The sequence below is a fragment of the Fusarium pseudograminearum genome, chromosome 1, assembly GCF_000303195.2.
Source record: "Fusarium pseudograminearum CS3096 chromosome 1, whole genome shotgun sequence".
In the NCBI taxonomy this organism is placed as follows: Eukaryota; Fungi; Ascomycota; class Sordariomycetes; order Hypocreales; family Nectriaceae; genus Fusarium; species Fusarium pseudograminearum.
The window spans coordinates 5,222,483-5,246,125 of NC_031951.1; the positions used below are offsets into that span (position 1 = coordinate 5,222,483).

The 23,643-nt window shown below is 49.3% G+C and overlaps 4 protein-coding genes across 4 annotated transcripts; 1 reads left to right on the top strand and 3 right to left on the bottom strand.

The window, feature by feature from the left end:
• Positions 1-2,032: 2,032 nt before the first annotated feature.
• FPSE_04884 (uncharacterized protein) lies at positions 2,033-3,799 on the top strand (the record flags this gene model as incomplete). Its single annotated transcript, XM_009258002.1, has 1 exon — positions 2,033-3,799. The coding sequence occupies one exon, from the start codon at positions 2,033-2,035 to the stop codon at positions 3,797-3,799; it is 1,767 nt and encodes a 588-aa protein (XP_009256277.1).
• A 1,080-nt stretch (positions 3,800-4,879) lies between these two features.
• Positions 4,880-8,382, bottom strand: FPSE_04885 (uncharacterized protein; the record flags this gene model as incomplete). Its single annotated transcript, XM_009258003.1, has 4 exons — positions 4,880-5,489; positions 5,537-7,465; positions 7,519-7,686; positions 8,135-8,382. The coding sequence occupies 4 exons, from the start codon at positions 8,380-8,382 to the stop codon at positions 4,880-4,882; spliced, it is 2,955 nt and encodes a 984-aa protein (XP_009256278.1).
• A 917-nt stretch (positions 8,383-9,299) lies between these two features.
• Positions 9,300-12,317, bottom strand: FPSE_04886 (uncharacterized protein; the record flags this gene model as incomplete). The annotated part of the gene is made up of 1 exon (XM_009258004.1): positions 9,300-12,317. The coding sequence occupies one exon, from the start codon at positions 12,315-12,317 to the stop codon at positions 9,300-9,302; it is 3,018 nt and encodes a 1,005-aa protein (XP_009256279.1).
• A 2,192-nt stretch (positions 12,318-14,509) lies between these two features.
• Positions 14,510-17,503, bottom strand: FPSE_04887 (uncharacterized protein; the record flags this gene model as incomplete). Its single annotated transcript, XM_009258005.1, has 2 exons — positions 14,510-15,532; positions 15,581-17,503. The coding sequence occupies 2 exons, from the start codon at positions 17,501-17,503 to the stop codon at positions 14,510-14,512; spliced, it is 2,946 nt and encodes a 981-aa protein (XP_009256280.1).
• Positions 17,504-23,643: the final 6,140 nt, after the last annotated feature.

Here is a 23,643-nt window from a genome sequence, read left to right on the forward strand (position 1 = left end):
ATACACTGTGATACATTGGTCGGGCGGTCTGAGGGATTTCATCAAGACTCCATCTGCCTCTGAGGCATACATGGCAGCTGGCAACGGCGCGAAAGGTTACTGGTTTATGGGCCTTGCATTGGGCTTCACTTCTGATGACGGGACTTTAATGCGGGGTTTGTAAGACAGCGTGTAGTTATCACTTTGTTTTATTTTTGAGCCTGGAAATGCAAATAGCTAGAGACTTGACGAATTGACGAACTTTTTGTTTAAACTTGACTTGGTGCAGTATATTTTTGATGTTCCTGCTTGACTATCGATGAACGTAGGGTTTCTGTCACAGGGAACGGAGCTTCCGGCAAAGGGCTGTGACTCAACACTGGAGATGAATGGACTACCATGACTTAGTTAATCTCGTGAGGATACAATTCTTAAGAGAAACACATGTCTATTCATTCTCTTTCCAATTAAACGGATGTCGTCCGAACCTCGGGATACACGACTACACCCTCTCAATAGATGCGTTACTTACAAGAAGCGGAGATAATAGAGTTCAGTGCACGCAGCTTGATCCGGTCTGCTTGCACCTGCATAGAGAGTCTACATGGTCAAATCACTTTAGGGAATGAAATCGTAACGACTTCCTATTCTGGATGACGGAGAGTTTGTGAGTGTGACAACGCGGAGAAAGCTGAGAGGCCTAAGGGTTGCGTCTTCCTTCTTGGCTCTGCGATCATCTGCGTATTGAGACTAGAGAGAGGGGAAGTTCAGGTACGGGAGTTTTTAGTTTCGTCTAGCTTATCAATCTCGGTCCTGACGATCTCTCCGAGTCCATTTGGAATGAGTCTATGTGTTGCTTTGTTTTCTTTTGGCCGTTGTTGTTTTTAGGATGGAAACCAACATGTCAAACACTACCTTTTCTTTGAATAACTGGCAAATTGGGCAATAAGGCTGAGTACATTTTCATCGTTCTTTACAGATCAGGAAAACTGCCCGTTGTCACCGGATGTTTTCTGTTGCAGGGATTATGTTGCTTCTGCCGCTTTGGAAGCTGGGGTAAACCTGTATAATGACGTTGCTAGATCTGGAATAAGACTCGACGATCTATTTGCAGAGTTGTTCACAATTCACTCATTTATTTTACCTTGATAATAAAAGAAAAGATACTATTATTTCTAGACCGACATTTATGTCTCAACCCCGCGTTATTACTATTTCTCTTATACATATACAATAGACTGACTAACATGTTGTATTGCGGGGATGCCATATGGTCCTGTGAACGGCAGACAAGGGCATGGACTCTAGAAAAAGAACAGGGTCAAGGGTCAGGGTTTCTGAAGAACTGAAGAACTGAAGCATACATACATACCCATATAGAATACATCGGTACTTTTCATCCGATGTAACCTTTCTAATTACATCTCCACCAACCAGAACAAATGACAATTCCGTCCAGCTGATCGTTTCCCATACCCTCCACCGCAGAATATCTACCTATTCCCACGTGTGATTCTCCCAGGTAAGATTTCCTCTCAAGGTCCTTTCCTTTCCTTGCCTCGGTCGGTCGATCGATCTCGCCAATACTATACCCAAGTCAAGCGACGGCAACTGATATCTCATCCCCCCCGTGGGGAAGCGGGGAAGGGGGAAAAGAACTCTTTGGGGATAGATCAAAAACTATGGACGGCGATGGCTTCCTCTTCTGAAAGTAGAGTATGCTAAGAACAGAGTCTGCAAGTCGACGTCGCCCATGGGTTGTTGAGATAGACCGAATATCAATGTCAAAGCACATACTATATTCACCATGTCAATGCGGTAGGATGGAGAATGCGGGACTGTCAAAATGAGATGGGAGAAAATTACGGGTTCAAATTGAGCTCGTTTCCCACCTTCTCATGGGGGACAATGATCTACAGTCTTGACTGAGACATTGGATATATCTCAGCTAGAGTCTTATACCTCTTGTGTCTGTCATCCAGTCACTTGGCTCATTCTTTGTCACTCCTCTCAATATCATCAAGTTTGAGTCGATCGACTCTTTGACTTCACGATGAGATTCTCTGGATTCATCTCTGGCCTCAGCCTTGGTCTCTTGACTGCTGTATATGCCAGTCCAGCTGCCTTTCCTGCTCCGGCCTCGATTCCTGACCCTATACCTGCACCTGTCGCACCAGCTTCACCAGCTATTGAAGAGCGAGCAGCCAAAGTCACAGTTGCCGTTCCTTCCGGTACAGTCGTTGGATCCAGCTCGGGAAAGGTTGATTCCTTCAGAGGTATTCCTTTCGCCGATCCACCAACTGGCTCTCTACGTCTCAGACCTCCCAAGAGACTATCCAAGGCTCTGGGAACTTTCGACGCTTCGGGACTCAGTGCTGCAGCATGTCCTCAGATGTTCATCTCGAGTGGAGGTCAAAGTGTTATCACAGAGTTCCTCTCTGACTTTCTGGCTATCCCCTTCCTCACACCCATCACTGGCCAAGAGGACTGCCTCACCATAACCGTCCAGCGCCCTGCTGGCACCAAAGCTGGCGACAAGCTTCCTGTTCTCTTCTGGATCTTTGGCGGCGGCTTCGAGTTGGGCTCGAGTGCTATGTATGACGGCACAAGCCTCTTGTCTACTGCCATAGATCAAAGTCAGCCTTTTATCTACGTTGCTGTCAACTACCGAGTCGCCGGCTTCGGATTCATGCCCGGTGCTGAGATCAAGAAGGACGGAAGCTCCAACCTGGGTCTACTCGACCAGCGCATGGGTCTCGAGTGGGTTGCTGACAATATTGCTTCCTTTGGTGGTGATCCTGAAAAGGTCACTATCTGGGGAGAGTCTGCGGGTTCCATCTCCGTTCTTGATCAGATGGTTCTCTACGGTGGTGATGCCAGTTACAAGGGCAAGTCTCTTTTCCGAGGTGCCATCATGAACTCTGGCACTATTGTCCCAGCTGAGCCTGTGGATAGTGACAAGGCACAGTCTATCTACGACACTGTTGTCAAGACAGGAGGCTGCTCTGGTGCTTCTGATACTCTGGAATGTCTACGTGGTCTGAGCTATGACAAGTTCCTAAACGCTGCAAACTCGGTCCCAGGACTTCTGTCGTACAACTCACTGGCTTTGTCCTATCTTCCTCGGCCAGACGGCAAGGTTCTGCCCAAAAGCCCCGACGTGCTTATTGCAACGGGACAATACCACGCAGTACCCATGATCACCGGATGCCAGGAGGACGAAGGAACCCTCTTTGCACTATTCCAACCCAACGTGACTACTACATCCAGGTTGGTCGAATACCTGCAGAACCTGTACTTTACACAGGCCACAAAGCAACAGGTCACTGCTCTGGTAAACACGTATCCCACCACCCTCAGCACAGGCAGTCCCTACCGAACAGCCCTACTCAACGAAATCTTCCCCGGCTTCAAGCGCCGCGCAGCCATCCTGGGTGATCTAGTCGTCTCTCTTACACGCCGCATCTTCCTCCAAGCCGCCGCCAACAGCAACCCAGATGTGCCCTCATGGTCATACCTCGCAAGCTACGATTACGGCACGCCCATTTTAGGAACATTCCACGGGTCTGACCTTTTGCAAGTCTTTTACGGTCTTTTGCCCAACAACGCTATGCGGAGCGTCCGGACGTACTACTTCAACTTTGTATACAACCTTGATCCCAACAAGGGCGTTACCAAGTACGCCAAGTGGCCCGAGTGGAAGGAGAGCAAGAAGCTCATGTGGTTTGAGACGGCGAATAAGAACAGCATTATCAACGATGACTTTAGACAGAATTCGTATGAGTTTATTGCGGCGAATGCCGGTGCTTTGGTGGTATAAACTGTGGGTAGTTAGAATGAGTGTGTCTATGCATTTTAATTACAGAACACCAATGAAGAAGCCCCGAACTCCATTCTTGACAGCGAAGTGACTTGTCGGATATTTGAGTACATCTAAAACTAAATCAGTAGTAAGCTACAAACTATCCAGACGGGTAGTTTAGAGGGTGCTCATTGACAGACAGCATTTATTCCCAGCCCATGTAGATCCAAGGGCTGACTGTCTATAGGTAGATAGAGTAAGTGGCCAGCTAATAGAAGATTCAACTTCTAGGCTTTAGAGTATAAAAACAAACACCCAAAAGCTTGGACTGAACAACATAAACTAATTTTGCTTATTACTCCTAGGACCCAATTGCTCTACAACTCTGTGGCAGTCTTGTAAGTCAACGAAACTCAATCCGCTAACCATCCACCACGATCAAGACTCTACCATACACGCTCATGAAGGACGTCGTCCGTAGCAAAAAGGACATGCTCCGCAGACACATAGGAGTGTCCAAGGGCATAAGGAAGGGTCTGGCCGGGGATTGAACCCGGGACCTCTCGCAAGCAATGCTATAGGGTTTACCCTAAGCGAGAATCATACCACTAGACCACCAGACCGGGTCAAACGAATCTGAAGATTCGCTCGTGTTGTTGTTGGAAGGAGAAAATGAAAATGTATCCTATATTGTCTTGAATGTGGCGGTGTTGGATACTGGTCAGAGGCAAGCCGTTGTAGGGTGGGCGTCAGTTCATATCTGTCAGGTTTCAGCTCTCAACTTGAAATAGCTGTTACCTTAATAACAGTACCCAGTTGTAACCGAGTTTATCTTTGGGGGTCTTTTGAAGTAAACATCAAACTGGATATTCCTCGAACCTTGTCTTGTTCATCATCGGTTGACAAGTGATTGAGTGCAGTTTTGGCGTCTGTATGAACACAAGGTCAGAGTCTCATCAGTGCGGTATGCGTCGTGATTGGCCTCAGGTCAAACTCGCCAGATACAGTATCCATGTCTTCAGAAATTTAACTTTTATTTAATCAGAAATTCTTGTGATATAGTCACCGCTCATTTCGCAATATTTATAGTTTACACAGTCAAGCGTATCCATGGGCGCTGAGCCACTCCTTGAGCTTCTCAGAGTCACGCTCGCGGTAAGCAGCACGTCCGCGAATCTTGTCCTTGACGGTACCAAGAGTACGGTTGAAGCTGCTGGTATCCTTGTCGGCCATGAACTTCTCAATGTCCTCAACAGCGGAAACATCGGTGAAGCGGCTCAGACTGAGGTTCATATATCGGTCGACAACGACGGGGTTACCGAGCTTGGTGATGACAGCATCCCAGTTGTCCTTCATGAATTGCCACTGAACGGGACGGCCAACAACGTTGTTGGCAACAGAGCCACCCAGAACGTGCATGTCTCCAGCAGGGACAGCGTTAGACGGGGGAGATTGGTTGAAGTTGAAGGGAATGACATCCTTCTTGAGGATCTCGGCATCCTTGACGGTGCCGAGAACACTGAGGGAGAGGAGCTTGCCGTCGATGGACTTGGTATTGAGCCACTCCTTCTTGAGGATCTCAACAGTGCGAGCGGGCTCCTTGATCATGGCAGCGCGCCAGACAGCAACACGGAGAGGAGCAGGAATAGGGTTAGCCTCAGGGTCTTCAACCCAAGCGTTGAAGCGCTTCAAGGCCTCCTCAGTAACACTATTTTTGTTAGTATAATTGCGGATAAAAGAATACACAAGACTTACGCAGAGTGGCCGCTGGCAACAGCAACGCCGATAATCTCCTTTCGAAGAATGCCAGTGAGGTAGTCCTCACCCTCGGGGAACTCCCAACCAACCTCCTTGACCTTCTCGTTAATGAGCTTCAGGGTGAAGTTGTCAAGGGCCTTCTTGATGGACTCGTCCTCTCCGAAGACGGACTTAACGCCACCGATGGAGTCAAGGACCTGACGCCAGACAAGAGTGTGAGTCTCCTTGCCGAAGCCCTCAAGGAAGGTCAGTAGAGCAGGGGTGGTACCGTTACCAGCAAAGGCAAGGTCAGCAGTAGAGCCAATAATGGAAATCTTGTCCTCGGTGCTGAGCTTGTCGAGCTGAGTGCTCAGCTTAGCAAGACGCTCAGGGGGGTAGTTGACACGGTAGAAACCAGTGGCGCCGCTGTTGAGCTTGTAAAAGTCCTCGTCAACATCACGGATGGTGTCCTCCTTGCTGGTAAGAGACAGAGAGGCGACACCGGCGTGGTCCTTCTTACCCTCCAGACCAAGAGGAACCCACCAAGTGGTGGTGTCGTCCTCAGGCTGAACATCGCCAGTGGATAGGAATCGGGATTGCTTAACAGAGATCTGACCAGGCTCCTCAGCAACAGTAAGAACGGGGTGACCAATCTTGGAGATCCAAGGGTGCATAAGCTCGGTCACGTTCTTACCTGAAGCCTCACCAAGAGCGTCCCACAGGGCAGTGGTCTTGGCGTTACCGTAGGCGTGAGACTTCAGGTAGTTGGACACACCCTTGAGGAAAACCTCGACACCAAGGTGGTTGGCGAGCATGCGAATGGCGGAGCAACCCTTGAGGTAGCTGATAGAGTCGAAGATTTGGTTGACATCAAGAGCATCACGGACAGGAACGTGGATAGGGTGACTGGCCCGGATACCGTCGAGACGGAAAGCAGCCTCCATACCCTCGTTGACAAACTGAGCCCAAACCTGCCAGTCAGGGTGCAGGTGGTCAACAGCGTGCCAACCGACCCAGGTAGCGAAACCCTCGTTGAGCCAGAGCTCGTCCCACCAGTCCATGGTAACGAGGTTACCGAACCATTGGTGGGCAAGCTCGTGTGCGACAACATAGGCAACAGCGTTCTTGAATCGGGGGTCGGAGGTCTTCTCATCGTAGAGAACCTGGGTAGTACGGTAGGTAACAAGACCCCAGTTCTCCATGGCACCGTGAGTGAACTCGTGGACAGCGATCAAATCGGACTTGGGCAGAGGGTAGTCAATGTCAAAGATCTCGGAGAAGAAGTCAATGATCTTGGGGGCGTGCTCAAGAGCCCACTGACCCTGCTCCTTAAGACCACGGGTGGTGTAGACACGGACGGGAATCTGCTTGCCGTTGTACTTGCGATCAGTGAAAGCCTCGATGTACTCAAAGTCACCAACAGCCCAGGCCAAAAGGTAGGTGCTCATGACGGGAGAGGTCTCGAATGACACAATGTTCCAGCCGTCCTTGGAAGGTCGAGTCTCCTTTACAGGCATGTTGCTCAGAGCAACCTGGTCGGAGGGAATCTCGATGTCAAAGTCAAAGGTGGCCTTGAGGTTGGGCTCGTCGAAGCAGGGGAAAGCTCGGCGAGCATCGCAAGCCTCGAACTGAGTGCTGAACATGTAGTGCCATTCGCCATCGTCGGGAACAGAAGCGGAAGGAGTCCCGGTAGGCTTGTACTTGCTGCGGTAGAAACCAGCCATTTCATTGTTGATAATACCCTCGAACTCGATGGTGATGACAGCCTTGGAAGCGACGGGGAGCTCCTCGTCAAAGGAGATAGTAGAGCGTTGGGCCTTGGCGTCATAGTCAAACTTTGTGGATTCCACCAACTTAGAGTCGACGAAGACCTTGGCGTGAGAGAGCTTAAGTTCGAGAGTGTTTACGATGATTTCTTTGGTAGGCTTGGTGATTTCAGAGTCGATGCTGGGAAGCTGTTAGAGAGAGCTTGGCGGATGAGGGGTAGATGTAAGACGTACGTGACGGTTCCCTTGTAGGTCCAGTTGGTGAACTCGAGGTCCTTCAAGGACAGCTGGTAGTGCTTGGGCTTGACATTGTCAGGGAGAACGTCGCGGTCAGTCATTGTTTCGTTGCGGGCGAGTCTAGCGTGGGCGGAACAAGCTCGATCAGAGATCTTGGGGACAAGACTGGAGAGTGGAGAGGTTAGCAAGCTATATAGCTATGAGCTTTAGCTTAGCAGGTGACACAAGAGGTCCAGCTTCTGTGATGAGGAATTGTTCAGAGAACAATGGGTATAAAGAGGATGAAATTCGATGGGATGAAAGGAAACAAAAATGAAATATCAAGAGGTAAGATGAATAGTAGGGTAGGACAGGACAGGATCAGGTCCAAGTTAGACAACAGCGTGATGATGCGTGACTGTGGGCATGGGCTCAAGGCAAAAGGACCCCGCGGTTGGTGGGGTGTGGGCCTGATCCCAGCGTTTGGTAATGGGAGGGGAAGAGGCTAGAAGGCTACTGTAGGAGGGAGGGGAGGGGCAATCAATCTGCAGCAAGACGGTCCAGTCCGGTTCAATCCTCAATCCTTCCTTCAATCCTTCGCTGCAAGATCGGGCAACCAACGGGGATAACGTACCTCCGGATACCGATCGGCATAGGCCGTCCATTATCTCGACGGTTGCTCAACGGCTGACCACCGTTTACAAGCGAAGTCAAACCTCTCGCGAATCCAAAACCTATACCATTGAAAATACCTTGAGGGACGGAAGCAGAAGCAGCCGCGGCTGACGTCTGCCGTGTAATCACCGATAGTGGGCTACAACAGCTCCACAGACGCTGTTGCTGAGCCTGGAGATGGCGCAAAAGGCCCATGGACGACGACATTTTCAGCCCCGCGGTCGTCTGCGATGCGATGCGCCGTCGCAATTGGGCAGGTCGTTGGACGAGGGACTCTCGTGAAGTTTAGGATGGCAATAATATCCTCTTTTAGACCCCCATCGATGGCACTTTTGTAGTCGCCCCAGATGTAAATGGGATGCTATGTCGAAATTTTCGGGCCAACGTGAGGCTCAAAGCCGCATTGCCGGTGACAAGCGAGATGATACGTTGGGCCGTGTGTGTTGTGTGTCATGACATTACTCTGCACTGTACATCATGAGTTTGAGACGATAGGGTAGTCTCAGTATGAGAAGAATTGGTCGCCTGAAGCACAAGAAACAGACTTGATGTGTTGGCTTATGCTACTTATACTAGGCTTCTTATATTGTTTATTTTTGTATCCCAAGACTTATGAACTTGATTACCATTGCAGAGAAGACAATCATAAAAGTACCACCTTTCGTTAATTAGAGTTGGAGGGATATGCATCGTCACTGTGTAGCATCAAGACAACACTTTCACGCCATGCCCAAGTTCAGTTCATTCACCCAGTTTGATTCTGGAAACTCAATTTTCTCAAGATACTAAACGCATCGACTTATATCTACCGCTCCAGTTGGAAAATATCATTATATCCGTTGTTGCCGCAAAAAATCAATTTGCCGAAACCCATGACAAGTAATTCATCAGCCCTGCCATGACCTCTTGCATGGCAAGCTTGAACCAGATCCCAGAGCCATATTGGCTGTCCATACCAATACGCCATGAGAGCCAAAATTAAGTAACGCTTCCCAGTAGAACACATTCCACCATTGACAAGGCAAAAAACAAACGCTAACCTCCGAATATCATGCATCCATGTTGCTCGTCATGATTTCCTTGCTGTACTTATCAAAACAGTCCACCTCATTATACTGTGCTCTCTAAGCTGACATCTCGTCTTGCTCAACCTTTGTTGCTACTGCGTCCCACCAAGGTCCGTGGGCTGCCCTGTCCACATTTCCAATCTTCTCTAGTAGATTCGAGATCTCTCGTACTCGATCGACAAACTCGGAGAGACCCAGACTGGCAAGCTTCTCGCCTGCATTGTTGGCAGCCTTGACCTTTTCGCTTGCCGATCCGGCAGCCAAACGGGCAAGGATGTTGCCACGAAGACGAGTAAGCAAAAGTCGAAGGACGGGCTCTCTTGGCTCATTGCCGTTTTGTGCCATATCTTGGCTGGCAGTCAAAACCTTTGTGACAAGGGCACGAAGGTGTGCTTTGGTCGCTGTCGGCATCGATCTACCAGACTCGAGAGCGGCCATTACACCATCCACAGTGGTCTGAAGAGGGTGGCCAGCTTCCAGCACAGCCATAATGCGAGATGCCTCCATCTTCCATGAAGATCGGACGTCCCGCTTCAGGATGTTTTTGCATTGGAGCAAAACCGCACCTGCAGTGATGATCCGCTGAATGGTGGTGGAAATTTGACTAATGCGGTTGTAATCCAGTCGAAGCATCTCTGGTATTTCTTCAATAGGAGACGGCGAGATCTGAGTGAAGATATCGACGAGCATCTGCGCGTAAAACCGCCCAGCTGTCGGACGCGACCTCGGGTGGTTGATTCTCTCAGGGTCCTTCTTGTAAGCTTCTGCCAGAACCTTTGATCGTGAGGCCTTCCAGACTGCCTCAGCTGCTGAGAGGCCAAGCTGTTTCTTCTCGACATCTTCGGCGAATCTCTTGGCCTCGTACGGAGCTGCAGACTCAATAAGCTGAGGGGCAGCTATTCTCATAAGGTAATTGATATAATCGCAAAGCATCAGGTCAATGAAGCCGTTCAGAGCCTCGACTCGGTCAATGATGTTGCCATCTGCGAGTTTGTTCTGGATCAAATCTTTGACCTCCTCGTCTCGGAAAGGAGCACACAATTTGGGCAAAAGAGACGCCATGGCAGTGAAGAATTTCTCATATGAGAAGTTGCCCAATGCAAATTGCCTTTGTGCCATCTCTGGGTCCAGGATCTCGCCAATGAGGTTATACATGGAGTTACCAGGTTTTAGCAGACGTTGGAGCTTGTCCTTGATGTTGCCAGCCACAAGTGCGAAGAACTTGAAATTGATGGCACTGTCGTCTCCGTCCATAGTGGCGCGCATTTGTGTGTACATGGGTTGCGATCGGGTTGACTGCTGCTCTTTGTACTCATCCGGAGAGAGCTGATATTCTTTGTTGATGGCCAACTCGTGTACCACGATCCTGTTGTTCGGCAGTAAACCATTGAGACCAGTCTTGGGGGCAGGAGCCTTCTCCTGGGGTTTGCTAGCAGGTGTCGCAGGTGGTGTGAGTGTCTGCGAGTCCGTCGAGACCAGACTCTTGGCTGTCTCGGATGCCTCTCCGGGTGCATTCTCAGCCACGCGAGGCTTTGTGTCGCCAGTCTTCTTCTTGGCATTACGAGCCCTTCGGGCTTCGGACACCACATTAAATATCAACTTCTTGCCCTTTTCTGGACCAGCCAGCTTTTTAATACGCACAATGAGCATCAACTGGTTGTCCTGAATGCTCTTCTTATAGAGCGCCGTAGCTGAATCGTCGGTTGTATCCTTGACCGTTTGATAGATCGCATCAAGCTCAACAAATTGCATAAGCATAACCTCGATCAAGGCATTGGAATCCCGCGACTTCCATGCAATGAATGCATTGTGAAAAGTGGCGTATGCTTCCGGGAGGGTGTTCTTGAGCGCTGGTGGCATTGTGTACTTGTTTGCAGATGTCAGACGAGAGAGAATATTTTCGAAAGAAATAAGCACGTCTCGTGCCTTGCCGACTAAACCCTGCAGTTGAGGGTTGGCGAGGTCTGCCGAAGGCAAGCGGTGAGGAGCCAACGCATCAACGACTTCCTCGTTACCGTCATCATTCTTGTTGCTAAGGACCTGATTGGGGTGACCAAGGATCAAGAATGCACTCAGAAATGTGCGAACAGCAGCCATCTCCTCAACTGAGCCTGCGCTGCCCTCTTCAAGACCACAAAGCCGCAGGAGTCGTGCTGTGATAACAAGAACCCTCTCTTGGGCCAGAAGCTCCACGACGGTATCAAAATGGGTGTCTCTGATCCCATCTACAGTCAGGCCGAGATCGTAGAATTCGGCAATAGCTCTCTTGCGAAGGTAGCCACGCCACCACCATTGAATACTGGCTGCTGCCTCCTCTGGGGTAAGCTGGCGTCTCTCTTGTTCGTTATCAGGCAAGGAGTCAGTGGTCTTCCTGGACATAACACTGTGTCCACGACTTCGCTTGGACGTATGCTTTGTTCGTAGCTCTTCCCTCCGCCTTTCTGCCTCGGCCATTCTCTCCTCGATTTGAGCCTTGATCCTAGCCATATCTTGCTCTCGCTTCTCTTTCATAAACTCGGCAACTTGTTTTGCCTTTTTAACTTCATCCGCGCAATTAGCGACAATCTCTGCCAAGTTGCGTTCTCTAGCTTGTTGTGCCGCAACAGCACGCTCTTCGGAAAGCGAAGGATCGCGATGGGTCGCTTTTGCGAGGGCTGCCCGAAGGCGAACCTTTTCGGCATGCGCTGCTCGATCGGCAAGTCGAGCCCTGCGATCCTCGAGAAACGAAGCACGACGGAGATGTTGAGCGATGTACTTGCTCTGTTCACCTCCACGGTGACTTGACGGCTGGATAGAAGAGCATCGCGAGTGTGCGGATGAGACTGAGTTGCGGCGCGACGAGGCAGCCGAATCTCTGCGACGAGCCTGCGACGGGCGATAAAATCGGGCAGCGATGTGAGGAGGTGGCGTGTAAATTTTCGAGTCGTCTTCTAAGTCGTCGTCTTCGTATTCAACCTCAGGTGGAGGCATAGATAAGTTGAGTCCGTCTCCCATCTCTTGGGTAGAGAGCGGACCAGTGGGGGATTCTTCGATATTGCGCGGTGACTCCGCTAGGTCGAAGGAGTGGCGGCGCATTGTGTCGGCGGCTTGTGGTAATTGTGGCATAACTGCCGTAGTGATAATTGTGTAGAAAGTATGTAGCTGATCTCTGTTAGATCAGATCAATGTCGCGAGAAAGCGCGATCCCAAGTTGGGCGGCGCCGAAAGCGTAAAGTTGAGAGTCAGGGTAGAGTAGTAGTGGGTACAGGAACAGAAAAGATGTCCCCTAAGGATATTGGAGTATAGTATAAATTGACTTACTAGTTCCGTCTGTTATACTTTGGGCGGCCAACGTTTCTGATACCCAGGTGCCGTTTCGGCAGGGCGGCTCCAGAAAGTAAAAAGAAAGGGAGAAAAAAAAGAAGTGTGAGGTTGGAGGAGGCGGCGAGAAGATACCAGATGGAGGCGGGGAGGATGGATTGGTAAATCCTTATCGCTTCTCTCGTTGATGCGTACTCGCACTTGTTCTGCAAGGTAAGTGGCTTGCAGGGAGGGAGTCGAGTACCGCTCTTTCCACGCTTTGTAAGTACTGTTTGCGACAGCGACTACTAACTCAGAAATAATAATACAAAAACGTTGACGAAAAGGAAGGCGCCGACTGCGATTGCCTTAAAGGGTCCTATACTAAAAAGCACGTAAAGTGGAGTTTGATCAAAGGAAGGTTCCAGTTGTTATTTTTTGCTACAGACAGAACCTTGTAGCCTTGGTCTTGCTCTATTGTATCCCTTTTTTCCTTGGAACATTGTCTGGGTCTGTGAAACTTTGGCGCCCCAGGTTTGTGGACAAGAGATGACAGGGCATGTGTCAGAATCCCTCCAGGGCATTCTCTCCACTAGGGGGGGAGGGGACGGACTCGGTCTGGTCTGGGGGACTTTTCGAGGACAAAATTAGCTACTCTCTACAGCACACCGGAAGACCCCCCCCGTCCATCCCCCCCCGAGCACGACATGCTGTGCTTGAGTGCTTACAGCGGATGTTCAACATTTTAGTCAAGCTAGCTCATAGTTAAGATGAGCTCTATCCATTCAAAAGAAGCCACCAGAAACTATGTCTCCACGGATTAGCAATCACTCCAAATTCCAATCTAGCCGCATCCGTTCCGCCCATGACTGGTGTAAGTCAAGTCCAACAAGAGGCAGTGAAACGAGGCCCTCCTCCACGGGTCACGCCCATACATACCCCAGTCATGGCATTTCCATCTTTGTTTCACTGGACCACAAGTCCCTAGTAGAGTTCGAATTCATGCATCTCGACAACGTCATCACACGTGTTCCCCTCTTAATTGTCCCCATAAGTCAAGGTTGTGCATTGAAGACCTACTCTTTTGGTGTTACTGTGTGATATAGCCATCCCTGCAATTGGGCATCTCCCGTGACACTAGAGAAGACATGCAGAGAGACCAACGAGACCTTCGAGATCTTGAGTAAGAGCACAGCGCAATGTTTACACGACTCAAGTTGCCGACTTTTGAAGAAACATCTACAACGTTGCACCATGGAATCATATGCACCCGTGTACCAGGTCCAGGGGTTAGGAATACTTATGACCTGACCTCGGGGTATAGAAAACAAAGAGCCCAAGAGCGGGTCAAGATCTCTTAAACCCTCCAGGCTGGTTGGTACAATGTTCATTCTTATCAACCAATACTCTGCGATAATCGTTGAGCAAACTCACATTTTCAACTCGACAATCATTATACTTGGTCACATGTGGCTTATTGACATGCTTACGGTTTTCTACATATTGTTGCAGTACTGAATCTTACTGTTAAGCTCATATCTCTTCTTAGATCGAATGAGTCAACATTCATACTTGGTCACATCACAATACAACAACACAAACCCAGTCACGGTGCAATCAAAGCGCACGCAATGTAGCCTTTTTGGTCCTACTATGCAAGTCCTATGTTTCCTGCGTCACCCCATGACTCTTCCCCTTCATCCTTTTGATTCTACTATACAGAAACCAAGAACTTGTTCTCCTCCACTTTTCATAGTAAGTATCACACACAAGGCATTCCCTCTGTGATGTCGTTTTTGTATAATGCTCCCATTCGTAAGCGTCGCATGCTCGCTGTGCTGACATCCTTATCAGAATTATACGCAGCTGAACCAATGAACGCCTGTAACCCAATCACCCGTATACCGTTTGTTGCATTACCCCACATGCCTATGCAGTTGTTTGTGTTCCATATAACCGTTATTTATTCATCATGCTTCTTGTTGTTCTTAGTTGCGAAGGCTTCCACTTCGAAGTCGACCGTTGGGGGCGTGCGACCCTCGCTCGTTCATTCTCGTTACCCATTCAAGAACCGTTTCGTAACAGAGAACGTATTGTCTGAGACTCTGCACCATGCTGAGTCTCTGTTCTCGGAAATCCTCCACTGTCTTCTGAATCAGATCGACGCTGTCGTCGTGCACCCAGTCGGTGTCAATGTGGGCGCCGCCTCGAGCTGCCTTTCTCTCCATGTTCGACCTCTGACCAGGAGTATAAAAGTTGGAGTGCTTCGCAGATCGGGGCGATGCATCCGTGTTCTCGCCCATAGAGACATCTCCATCATAATCACGTGCCTTTACTGAATCCATCTTGGCTTGTCTCTGTCGCTTCAACATGTCAATAACACTGTCGACAGTGCAGAAAGTACCAGTGCGACCACATCCAGCAGAACAGTGCACCAGCATTGGTCGCGCACGAGAATCAACCTCTGGCTCGTCATACCAGGTGATGGCAGGTGGTTCCAATGCCGAGATCTTGGATATTTGGGAAGTCTCAACTGGAAGAGCAGAACGCTGCATCACGTTGGCCAACTCGACAAGCGCCAACAAGTGGGATGGCTGAGCGGGCGTGCCAAAGTCGGGCCATGATGGGAAGTGCAGATGCGTAATCTCTCGGATGGGCGCAAACGGATGAGAAGCGTGTGAGAGTGCAAATTTTCGAAGAATGACGTAGGGTGCTTCTGCTGGAGCGCCCTGTGCCCCCCGAGGCGCCTGGTTCGAAGATTCCAATGTAGTCGTGGTATTAGCGCGCTTCCTACCCGCCTCGCTGGCCGAGGTGGAGGAAGGGTGGTTGGAATCGGACCTGTGCTTATCAATGTCGAGCGATACCTTCTTCTCAGACAGGAGCTTGAGGCGAATGGCTCCAAAGTCTCTGCCCTTCCAGTAAGGGTGACACTTCAACTGGCCTCCCTCAGTCTCGGCAGTCAACATGACGACGACACGCACATCCTCCTGCCAGATGACAGACCAAAAGTCCTAAACAAAAGTTAGTAAACCTCCTAATGCTGTAAGTGGCTGACATACCTCGAAAGTGGCGGGGAGGGGTCCCTGGGTGGCGATGTACTGCTTGTTACTTCGAGATGCTTTAATATGACTGGCGTTGATGTAATCGCATGATCCATCAGGCTTCTCTTGCAGCTTGACTCGAGCGTGCTCGAAAGGCAGAATGTCCTTGTATCTGTTCTTGACTCCCTTCTCAACACCACAAAGCTGCACCTGGCTTCGCTTGTCCTGGTTGTGGGGGTTGAAGGCAGCGTACGCCGCTTTCATTCGAGATTGCTCATCAACTTCGATGTGCAAGAACTTATCTGAAACCTTCTTTCCGTGATCAGGCTGGGCAGCCGCCTCTCGAAGCCAGCGAGGCAGGGAGGGCGAATCCAGGGCGGTAGGTCTTGAAACATCCAATTGACCTACACCATCTGCAAGATCCATGTTCTGTCTAATGTTTGAGAAGAACGGGTTCACGTCATTGCTGGCGTTGGGAAGCATAACTCCACCAATGACAGGGGCGATTCCTCCATGACCGGGGCCAGGCTTCCCGGGCGCTCCATTTGCCGACTGGTTGTCAACAAAGTCAGAAAAGTGTTGCTGGAAGGAGTTGAAGCCACCCTTGAGGATGCATGTACCACCAGTGTAACCCTCGTTGGTGAATTTCTTGATCATGTTCTGCGCAGTAATCGCATCTCGTTTATCTGAAGCATGAGCATCATAAACAATGATGTAGTCTGTGTCGTTCCATGTGTCAAACTTGTCTGAATCATCGCTACTCTGGAAAGTCTGCTTCAACTTCTGAATGTTGAAAGTTGCTCGCTTGAGAAGAGTAGTAGGAATGCAAAGGTTAAGAGCACCCTCGATTCTGGACTGAGCATAGTTCTGTGAAGATCGGAGATCAAGAAGAAGTAATCGCTCCTTGTTCACATTTCGAAGCATGTCTTTAAGTTGCTGTCCAGTGATCATATGTGGCTGTCCCGGTTCGAGAGTTGCTGGTAGAGTGGCAGAACGCTGGCCATCTCGAGCATCAGGAGGCTCTGGGCGATGTTCCATTACAGACAACCGCGGGTCGCGGTCTTCGGACCGAGTAAGACTCGTACGGTTCTGGGGAGGATCCATTGGTAGAGGAGACTCAAATCGTGGTAAGTGGAGGGCTGGAACATGGTGATGGAATGATGATTCGGAATTACGGTTCGAGTCTGATGAAACATAGGCCGAGTCCTGCATACTGTCCTGATCGACGTCCATCCGGCTAGCTGGTCGAACATTGGCAGAGCTCAACCCACGACCGAACGGGGATGGTCCGCCAGTATCGCTTCCATGAGTATGCCATCTGGGAGGTCGAGGGCGTACTGGTGCAACTCCACTTGATGTCACCGAAGGCTGAGCATAGTGACTTGTGGAAAGTGCAAAAGACTTGCCACGGTTAAAATCTGCCTGTCTCCTGAAAGCCTCGAATTCGGGATTGGCATCTAGAGGGACCTGCTTGGGGATGGCGGCCTGGAAGGATTTTACTGATGATGAAGGGCTCCAGTTATCGTTAGGAACCCCGGAGGAGGAGCCGCCACCCTGCTCATTGGCCGACTCGACAATGAGACCAAAATAATTAGGGCTTGGTGATCGATCGTCGGAAACAACTCGAGGTGAAGACTTGGGCGGCGGGTGGTTTTGGTTGACCGAGTATGGCATTCGTGGAGAGGCGAGAGGAGTCGAGGTTTTTGGCTGCTTGTTTGGGCGAAGCGACTGAGAGTGAGAGTGTGAGTGTGAGTGAGAATGGGAGTGTGAGTGGTTGAGGTTGTATGAATTTGAGCGAGAGTGGGAAATAGAATTAGAATGAGACTGTCCAGCAGGAGAATATTGTGCAGGAGTCTTCATTGTATAGTGCAAAGGCGTTCGGTCGCCAGTTGTTCTAGTGTCATGCATAGCGAAGGCGGTGATCGGGGTTGTCGACGTCATCTCTGAGGACGCAGGGGTAGAGTAGGTTGAGCGAGACTCATAAAGCCATGGTGGGCAAGGGGCTGGTTGATTGATAATTAGTTTGACGAGAGTTGATGTGGTAAAAGGATTTGAGTTGAGAGAGAAGTGGATGGTTATTTGAAGCAATAACAACCAGAATCGAGCTTCAACTAAAAAGGTCAGGGTCCTTTTTGGAGGGCGAGAAACCTAGAACCAAGAAGGGGGTGAGTGCGGTTGGCTGGTAATAGGTAGATTAAGAAATGCAGTGCCAGTGTATGTACACCTCAGATAGAGAGTAAAGCTGGGTGACAAGAAGAAGCGGGCAGAGTTAGATGGTGGGGTCTGGTACTGATTCTGGTCTTGAATCCCTGGAAGAGACTTGAGTTGGAAACAAGCTAAGAAGGAAGGGGAGGGGTACGGCTATGGGGAGGGGGCGTTTGCAAGGGTTGCCGCTGCGCGCTGTGTTGTGGGAGGAGTAATAAATAGTAGGGGTCAGGTCATGCCAGGTTCAAGACAGGGGATATTCAGTGGCTGGCTGGCTATTAGTGATTAGACGGTAGCCGAATTGGATCAAGGGTCCTGACGTACATGCGTTGAGATGAGAACAGTATTATACGGAGGTGACTAGGCTGAGAGCCCTGTCATCTGATAGTGATAAATGGTGTGCTGTTTGTTATATATATACGGTATGGACCGTACTATAGACAAAGGTGGTGTTGAGAATGACTCCAGATGGTATTCAAGCAGACTCCAACCAGAATATCGTGCTGCAAGTGTGAAATGGCGATGAACGGTGGCAAGATGGGGGCATGCCGTCAGTCGAAATAACGCCGTTACCGTCGGATCCAGTGGGATGGCGACGGTGGCGTCTGACGGGCGATTGATGACGTGGGGTGGAGACTGAGAGGGAAAAGAAAAAGAAAAAGAAAGTTGATGAGGAGAAAGGGAAATGCAACAGATGAAATTTTTATTCTTTTTTGCCTTCCTTTCCTCTGTAATCATTTAGAATGCCTCGGTTCTAGAAGAATACAGTAGAGGGGGATTAGTAAAGCAGCCATTCAGTGCATTCATCGATGGCGGCGTTGGCAAAGTCCGGATCTAGACGTGTTTGTAATCGGCCACCAACAAGCCTCAAAATACACACCGAGACCGAGATACACTGCAGCTATCATGACTGTGCTGTAATCGTCCACCGTATTGCATCCTCGTATTTAGTTGCTCATCAAAAGCCAAGACTGCGTCGGAACGGGATGGGCTGGGGTGGGCAAGTGGACCAAAAGTCGAGGTCGTATGTGTGGGGAGACGAGACGAGGACAGGCGATCCCCATCCGCTGCAATTCATCAATTTAATCCCATGCTATGCTGTGCCCTCCCTGCAAACTGCTGTACAACCCAAGGTCCAGAAACTTGGAGGTTGTTGGTCAAATCATGCCATTTCTACCGGTGAATAGAAGTCATCCCTAGGACCACAAGGGCTTGCTTCTGCATGCAAGAAGGGACTTTTCGCTATTCTTGCTTCTTTTGAATACTTACTAGGTAACTAGGTAGAGAAAAAACCAATCGGTTTTTGTCTTTGCAACGGCCCATGTCCACCAGGCGACAGGTACAGTACAGTCGTATCAATCTAAGTAGCCCAAGCTTTTTAGCAACTCGCTCGTTACAGTAGTGACGTCGATCACAGTTGCTCATGTTACATCCAAAGTGTCCAGGTGCAGTGTTCTCCTCTCTCGTGTTAGTCCAAATACCAAAGTGGCATGTTTTGAGCATAAGGGGTGGTGGATGACAGAAGTGACAATCATCAATCGACAAAGCTGCAGGACCAGCTCCAGGTGAAAACGGTCGTTGGGGTTTGGGGGTGGTCGCGTGTAGTAAAGATCATCCAACTACTAAGAAGAGGGAGACCGGTCCGGAAGCGCGTCCATTGTCTTGTGCGAGAGTGAGAGAGAGTGTGTGTGTGAGTGGGATCACTAACTAGAGTCATCAGATGTGCAGTTGTGCAGAGGACCCCTTGAAGATCATTATGTTTTTGCATTTACACGCCATTGATTGTTTTAGGTCCTGATGGGCAGCTGGATTATCACTGCTTGTCTAACAGTGGAAGGAGACTTGTCTATCGTTGAGGTGCTATTGATACAGAGAGGTAAGGATGAGGCTCATTCCTGCTGGGGGCATGCAGCAAGTGCATGCTTTTAGGGGCAGACATGATCCAAATCTGTTACAGCATCAAAGTTTAATTTGAATAGTGAATAACCTGTGCCAGGTATTAATAATAGTGGTTTGTATTGAGGTATTGGTGATACAAGATGTTCAGTGTCTGCTACTCCATACATAACCTATCTCTCTGATTATCCGTATTCATGTCATTGAATAAAGTTCAACTCAGTCTCATCCACTATCAATTCTCATCTTCTCATCTCCCTAGAAACTAAAGTTCTTTTTATTATTATTAGTATTTTCCCCTCCCTCAAAAGGCTGTTCTGAATATCGCTGCTCCCCCTGACTATATCGTCATTGCAGCGTCAAAAAAGGGTCCCCACCCCAAGAATTATGGAACTACAGGGGGGAGTGTGCAGTGCCTTGTCCAACCACAACTTCGCGTGGCTGCATCGTCAACGTCACTGGCCCGCATCTAGCTAAGCTAAAAAAGAATGAAAAAAGTTGGTCTCTTTTTCTCTCCTCCCATTCTTTATTCTCCGCCTTTTTGTTCAAATACCCATCCCGTATCTGCCCAGCCCTTCGCCTAAATAACAAGATCGATGGGAGTCTAGAACGATCATGTTGGATCAGAGACCGCGTGTACATACAAACCATAATTCCATGCTTCCTCCAAAGGCAGTAATCCATTCGTGTCCCCAAAGCATTAATCGCTCCCAAGACTATCGATCGAGTTCTGGACCACTGCCAATATCGCACAAACATGATCCTGCGGAATGACGTAGTTGGTGATGGTCCCAATTCGGTCAACCGTTTTAAACAGCCGCCGTTATACAATCTGAACGGAGTTTCAGCTTTGCTTCTGACGGGCTTTTTCTCAGCTGAATCAGTCCCGAACCCTCATCCCGCTACGGTACTGTCAGAAAACGGCTGGCTCCTCCGCTAACCTAGCGCTGTGATCTGTGTAATGGTTTTGTTTCAAGGCTGCGCGGCTTATGCCGTAACCCCTTGGCCACCTTCCGAGATGAGCTCCAGCTCCAGCTCCAGCTCCAGGACCTCCGCTTAGAAAGACCTTGAGACAGGGCTGACTTGGCGATTGATTGCTAATCGCAAAGCATAACTTAAATCACCAACTGATCTGGACATCATGCGAGAATCTTATCATGTCCATCCATAAACGGCACGCTACGTCCGTACCCCCTGTCTATGTTTGAGTCATGACGGTATTCCAACGGCTCAAGCTTAGCAAGCCCAGTCCCCAAATCCGAGTCAATCAATCTGTTCTGTCAGTCCAAGGGCTTTCCCATTCTGGCCTTGCTGCAGTTCTTTACGGTTTCCCTTTTGAGACGCCAGATAGGCACTAACCCTACACCCTTCTTGACGAAAGCCTCAGACGTTCTCTCACCGTCACCTCCGTCCCATCCACTTCGAAGGGCCTGGACCCTGAGATCATCCCCCCCTTGACGGATAGATTATCAAATCAAACACTCAGCTGGGGTTTCACGCGGGTACAGCAATTCATCCTCTGCGATCAGCGGCGCCTTGTCTATCCAAAAGCGCTTTCTTTCCCTTCTTTCGCAGCAAACCACCAGCATTAGCATCCCGCGAGAGATGCATACAAAGGTCAAGCTCAAGCTAGTCTAAAAGAGGGCGCATGATCGGAGTCTCGACGGTTACTGCAAGTGGAACTGTTCGAGGCGAAAAGAAGTTTATCCCCTTACCGCTAGTTGTTCTTCAGAAATGGCGTCCGATTTCCCAGCTTTCCCAACGTCAGCCAGTTTGGTTTAGTTTTAGTTTAGCCAAGGTCCAGAGGCCTGGTGCCACGAGAGGGCTGCCGCCTCACCTGCCCAGGACTAGCTTCATCGCAGCAAGGCGGACCCTTGAAAATCTGGCTTTAGCATCTAAAACGCGAGGGGCACAGGGCACGAGACAAGACCAGAACAAGACAACACAGCATTGTAACATGACCAGGATATACCTGGACCGTCTTTCCCTTTAGGCTTCGTCCGATATATGGATTTTCCAACAATCCTGCATCGTATCCCCCCCCACGTGGAGATTGGTTTTCGACAAAGCACATGGCATATACCGACTGACAACCTGACAACTGACAACCGCATTCTCCCAAGTCCCCGGCTGCCCGGTACTGTTCTGTCTGTAACTTAACTGCCTTGCCCAAGGCGCACTTTGTCTACTAAGCAGCCTCAGTGACGCACGACGGACCGTTCTAGATCCATCAGGCTGTGCTTCAGCCGCCGACAACGCATAAGCCAATGTGTTCTAGACATTGAGTATGACATCGACGACTCGAGCTGCGCTTTCTCGCTGCCATGTTTGGATAATACAGTTCACGTATTCAGTGCTGATGTATCAGTTGTAGTTCAGTTATCCCTGTCGTAGAAGAGTCGAGGCATGTCGATCATGCAACAAGTGTCGTCTTTTCTAAATACGGTATGCGAAATGGATGCACTTTTAATTGATGACATGCCCAATGTAGCAAAATGGGGTGTGATATTGAAACGCCATGTCCTCGCTCCCGACTGGCTGGGTGCGTCTCTCATCATGGCTGGTACCCTGATCTCCGGACGTTCATCAACGGTACGAGTTGCCAACGGATGTTTTGTTCCTGTCACTCAAGGCATGAGTGTCTTGTTGACTTGGTTATCCAACTTTTCAGCTATGCAAATCTCCAGGTTATTTCGAGTCCATTGTACTTTGGCCTTGCTCGTTGGTCCGTAAAACCTGTGAAGTCTGTGTTACGATATCATGATTAATCACGTACATCTCGATCTAAAGGAAGCTATCTCAGACTATCAAGTCCAGACCACCTGGTCCTTGTCAAAGCTTCATAACTACCAAAGCTTCACTGACTCGCTATCATAAAAAAACATGGCATAGGCACATCATCAACCAACCTCACATACTAGCATCACGATCAACTCCAGATCTCTCTCAACTCAAGATACCTGGTCCTTGTACACCGCTAGAGAATCAGCTCATTCCAACGAGCCCAATGCCAATGTCCATATTTCTTGTAAACCCGAAAAGAAAGATCAGGCTTCACCGGTAGGGCTGGTTATCAGTTGACCAAGTCACTTAGGTGCTATCTACACGTACGTCAAAAGATACCTGTTTTTTACGGCACTTTAGGACCGAACAGCTCTTCTTTCTCAACGTGGTTTGTTCTCGTGAAGCATGCAGCTATCCGTGGTCCTTCGTTAGCGTGACACACGACTCGAGGTCTTGAAACTCGTACGGGTAGTCCGGGCGCCAGGACGGCGTCAATCATAGCTTCCGCATAAGTTGTGGGACTGATCGGAGGATGTTGGTAAGATTGAGGTAACTGAGGTGTTGGGAAAACATCATGGCTACCCAGTAGGCCGACTTAAACGACGATGTGGAGTGCTTCGCCAGGGAAATATTGTTAGACCTGAAGAGGGGAGGTGTCATCTAACTTGGAACTGCTTTCCTATTCAACTAGGGACTACTTCCAAAGAAAACAACTAACCTGTCACAAGTAGGCTTGGGTTCATCTGAACAATCTTAGTGTTCGTTAGCTGTCAGGCTCCCTGATAGTCCGAGTTAATCACAAGTGTCAAGCGTTAAGACAATCGTCCTGAGTCATAGTCTACCTGCGGACCATTTCATCCTTTAGTCAAGGCTGATATATGCAACACCACTAATGGAAATCTGCCTGAGTGAATATACGGCATGAGCCATGGCAATTACCTTTCTCCTCTCATAGTAACTCCGAAAGGTTAGGGTGCAGAAATACTAAATATCTGTTCTTAGACAACATGATGAACTTACCAATTTCGTCTCTAATGCTGTTCATGCCAGGTTCCCCTCAGGGTATCAGAAAAATTGGCCGCTGGAAGCATAAGAGACGAAATTAGTAGATCAGCTTATGCCATTTAGACTATACTCTTTAGGCTATTTATCTTTGTAACCTAAGACTCAGGAGATCAACTTTTCTGCTACCCAGT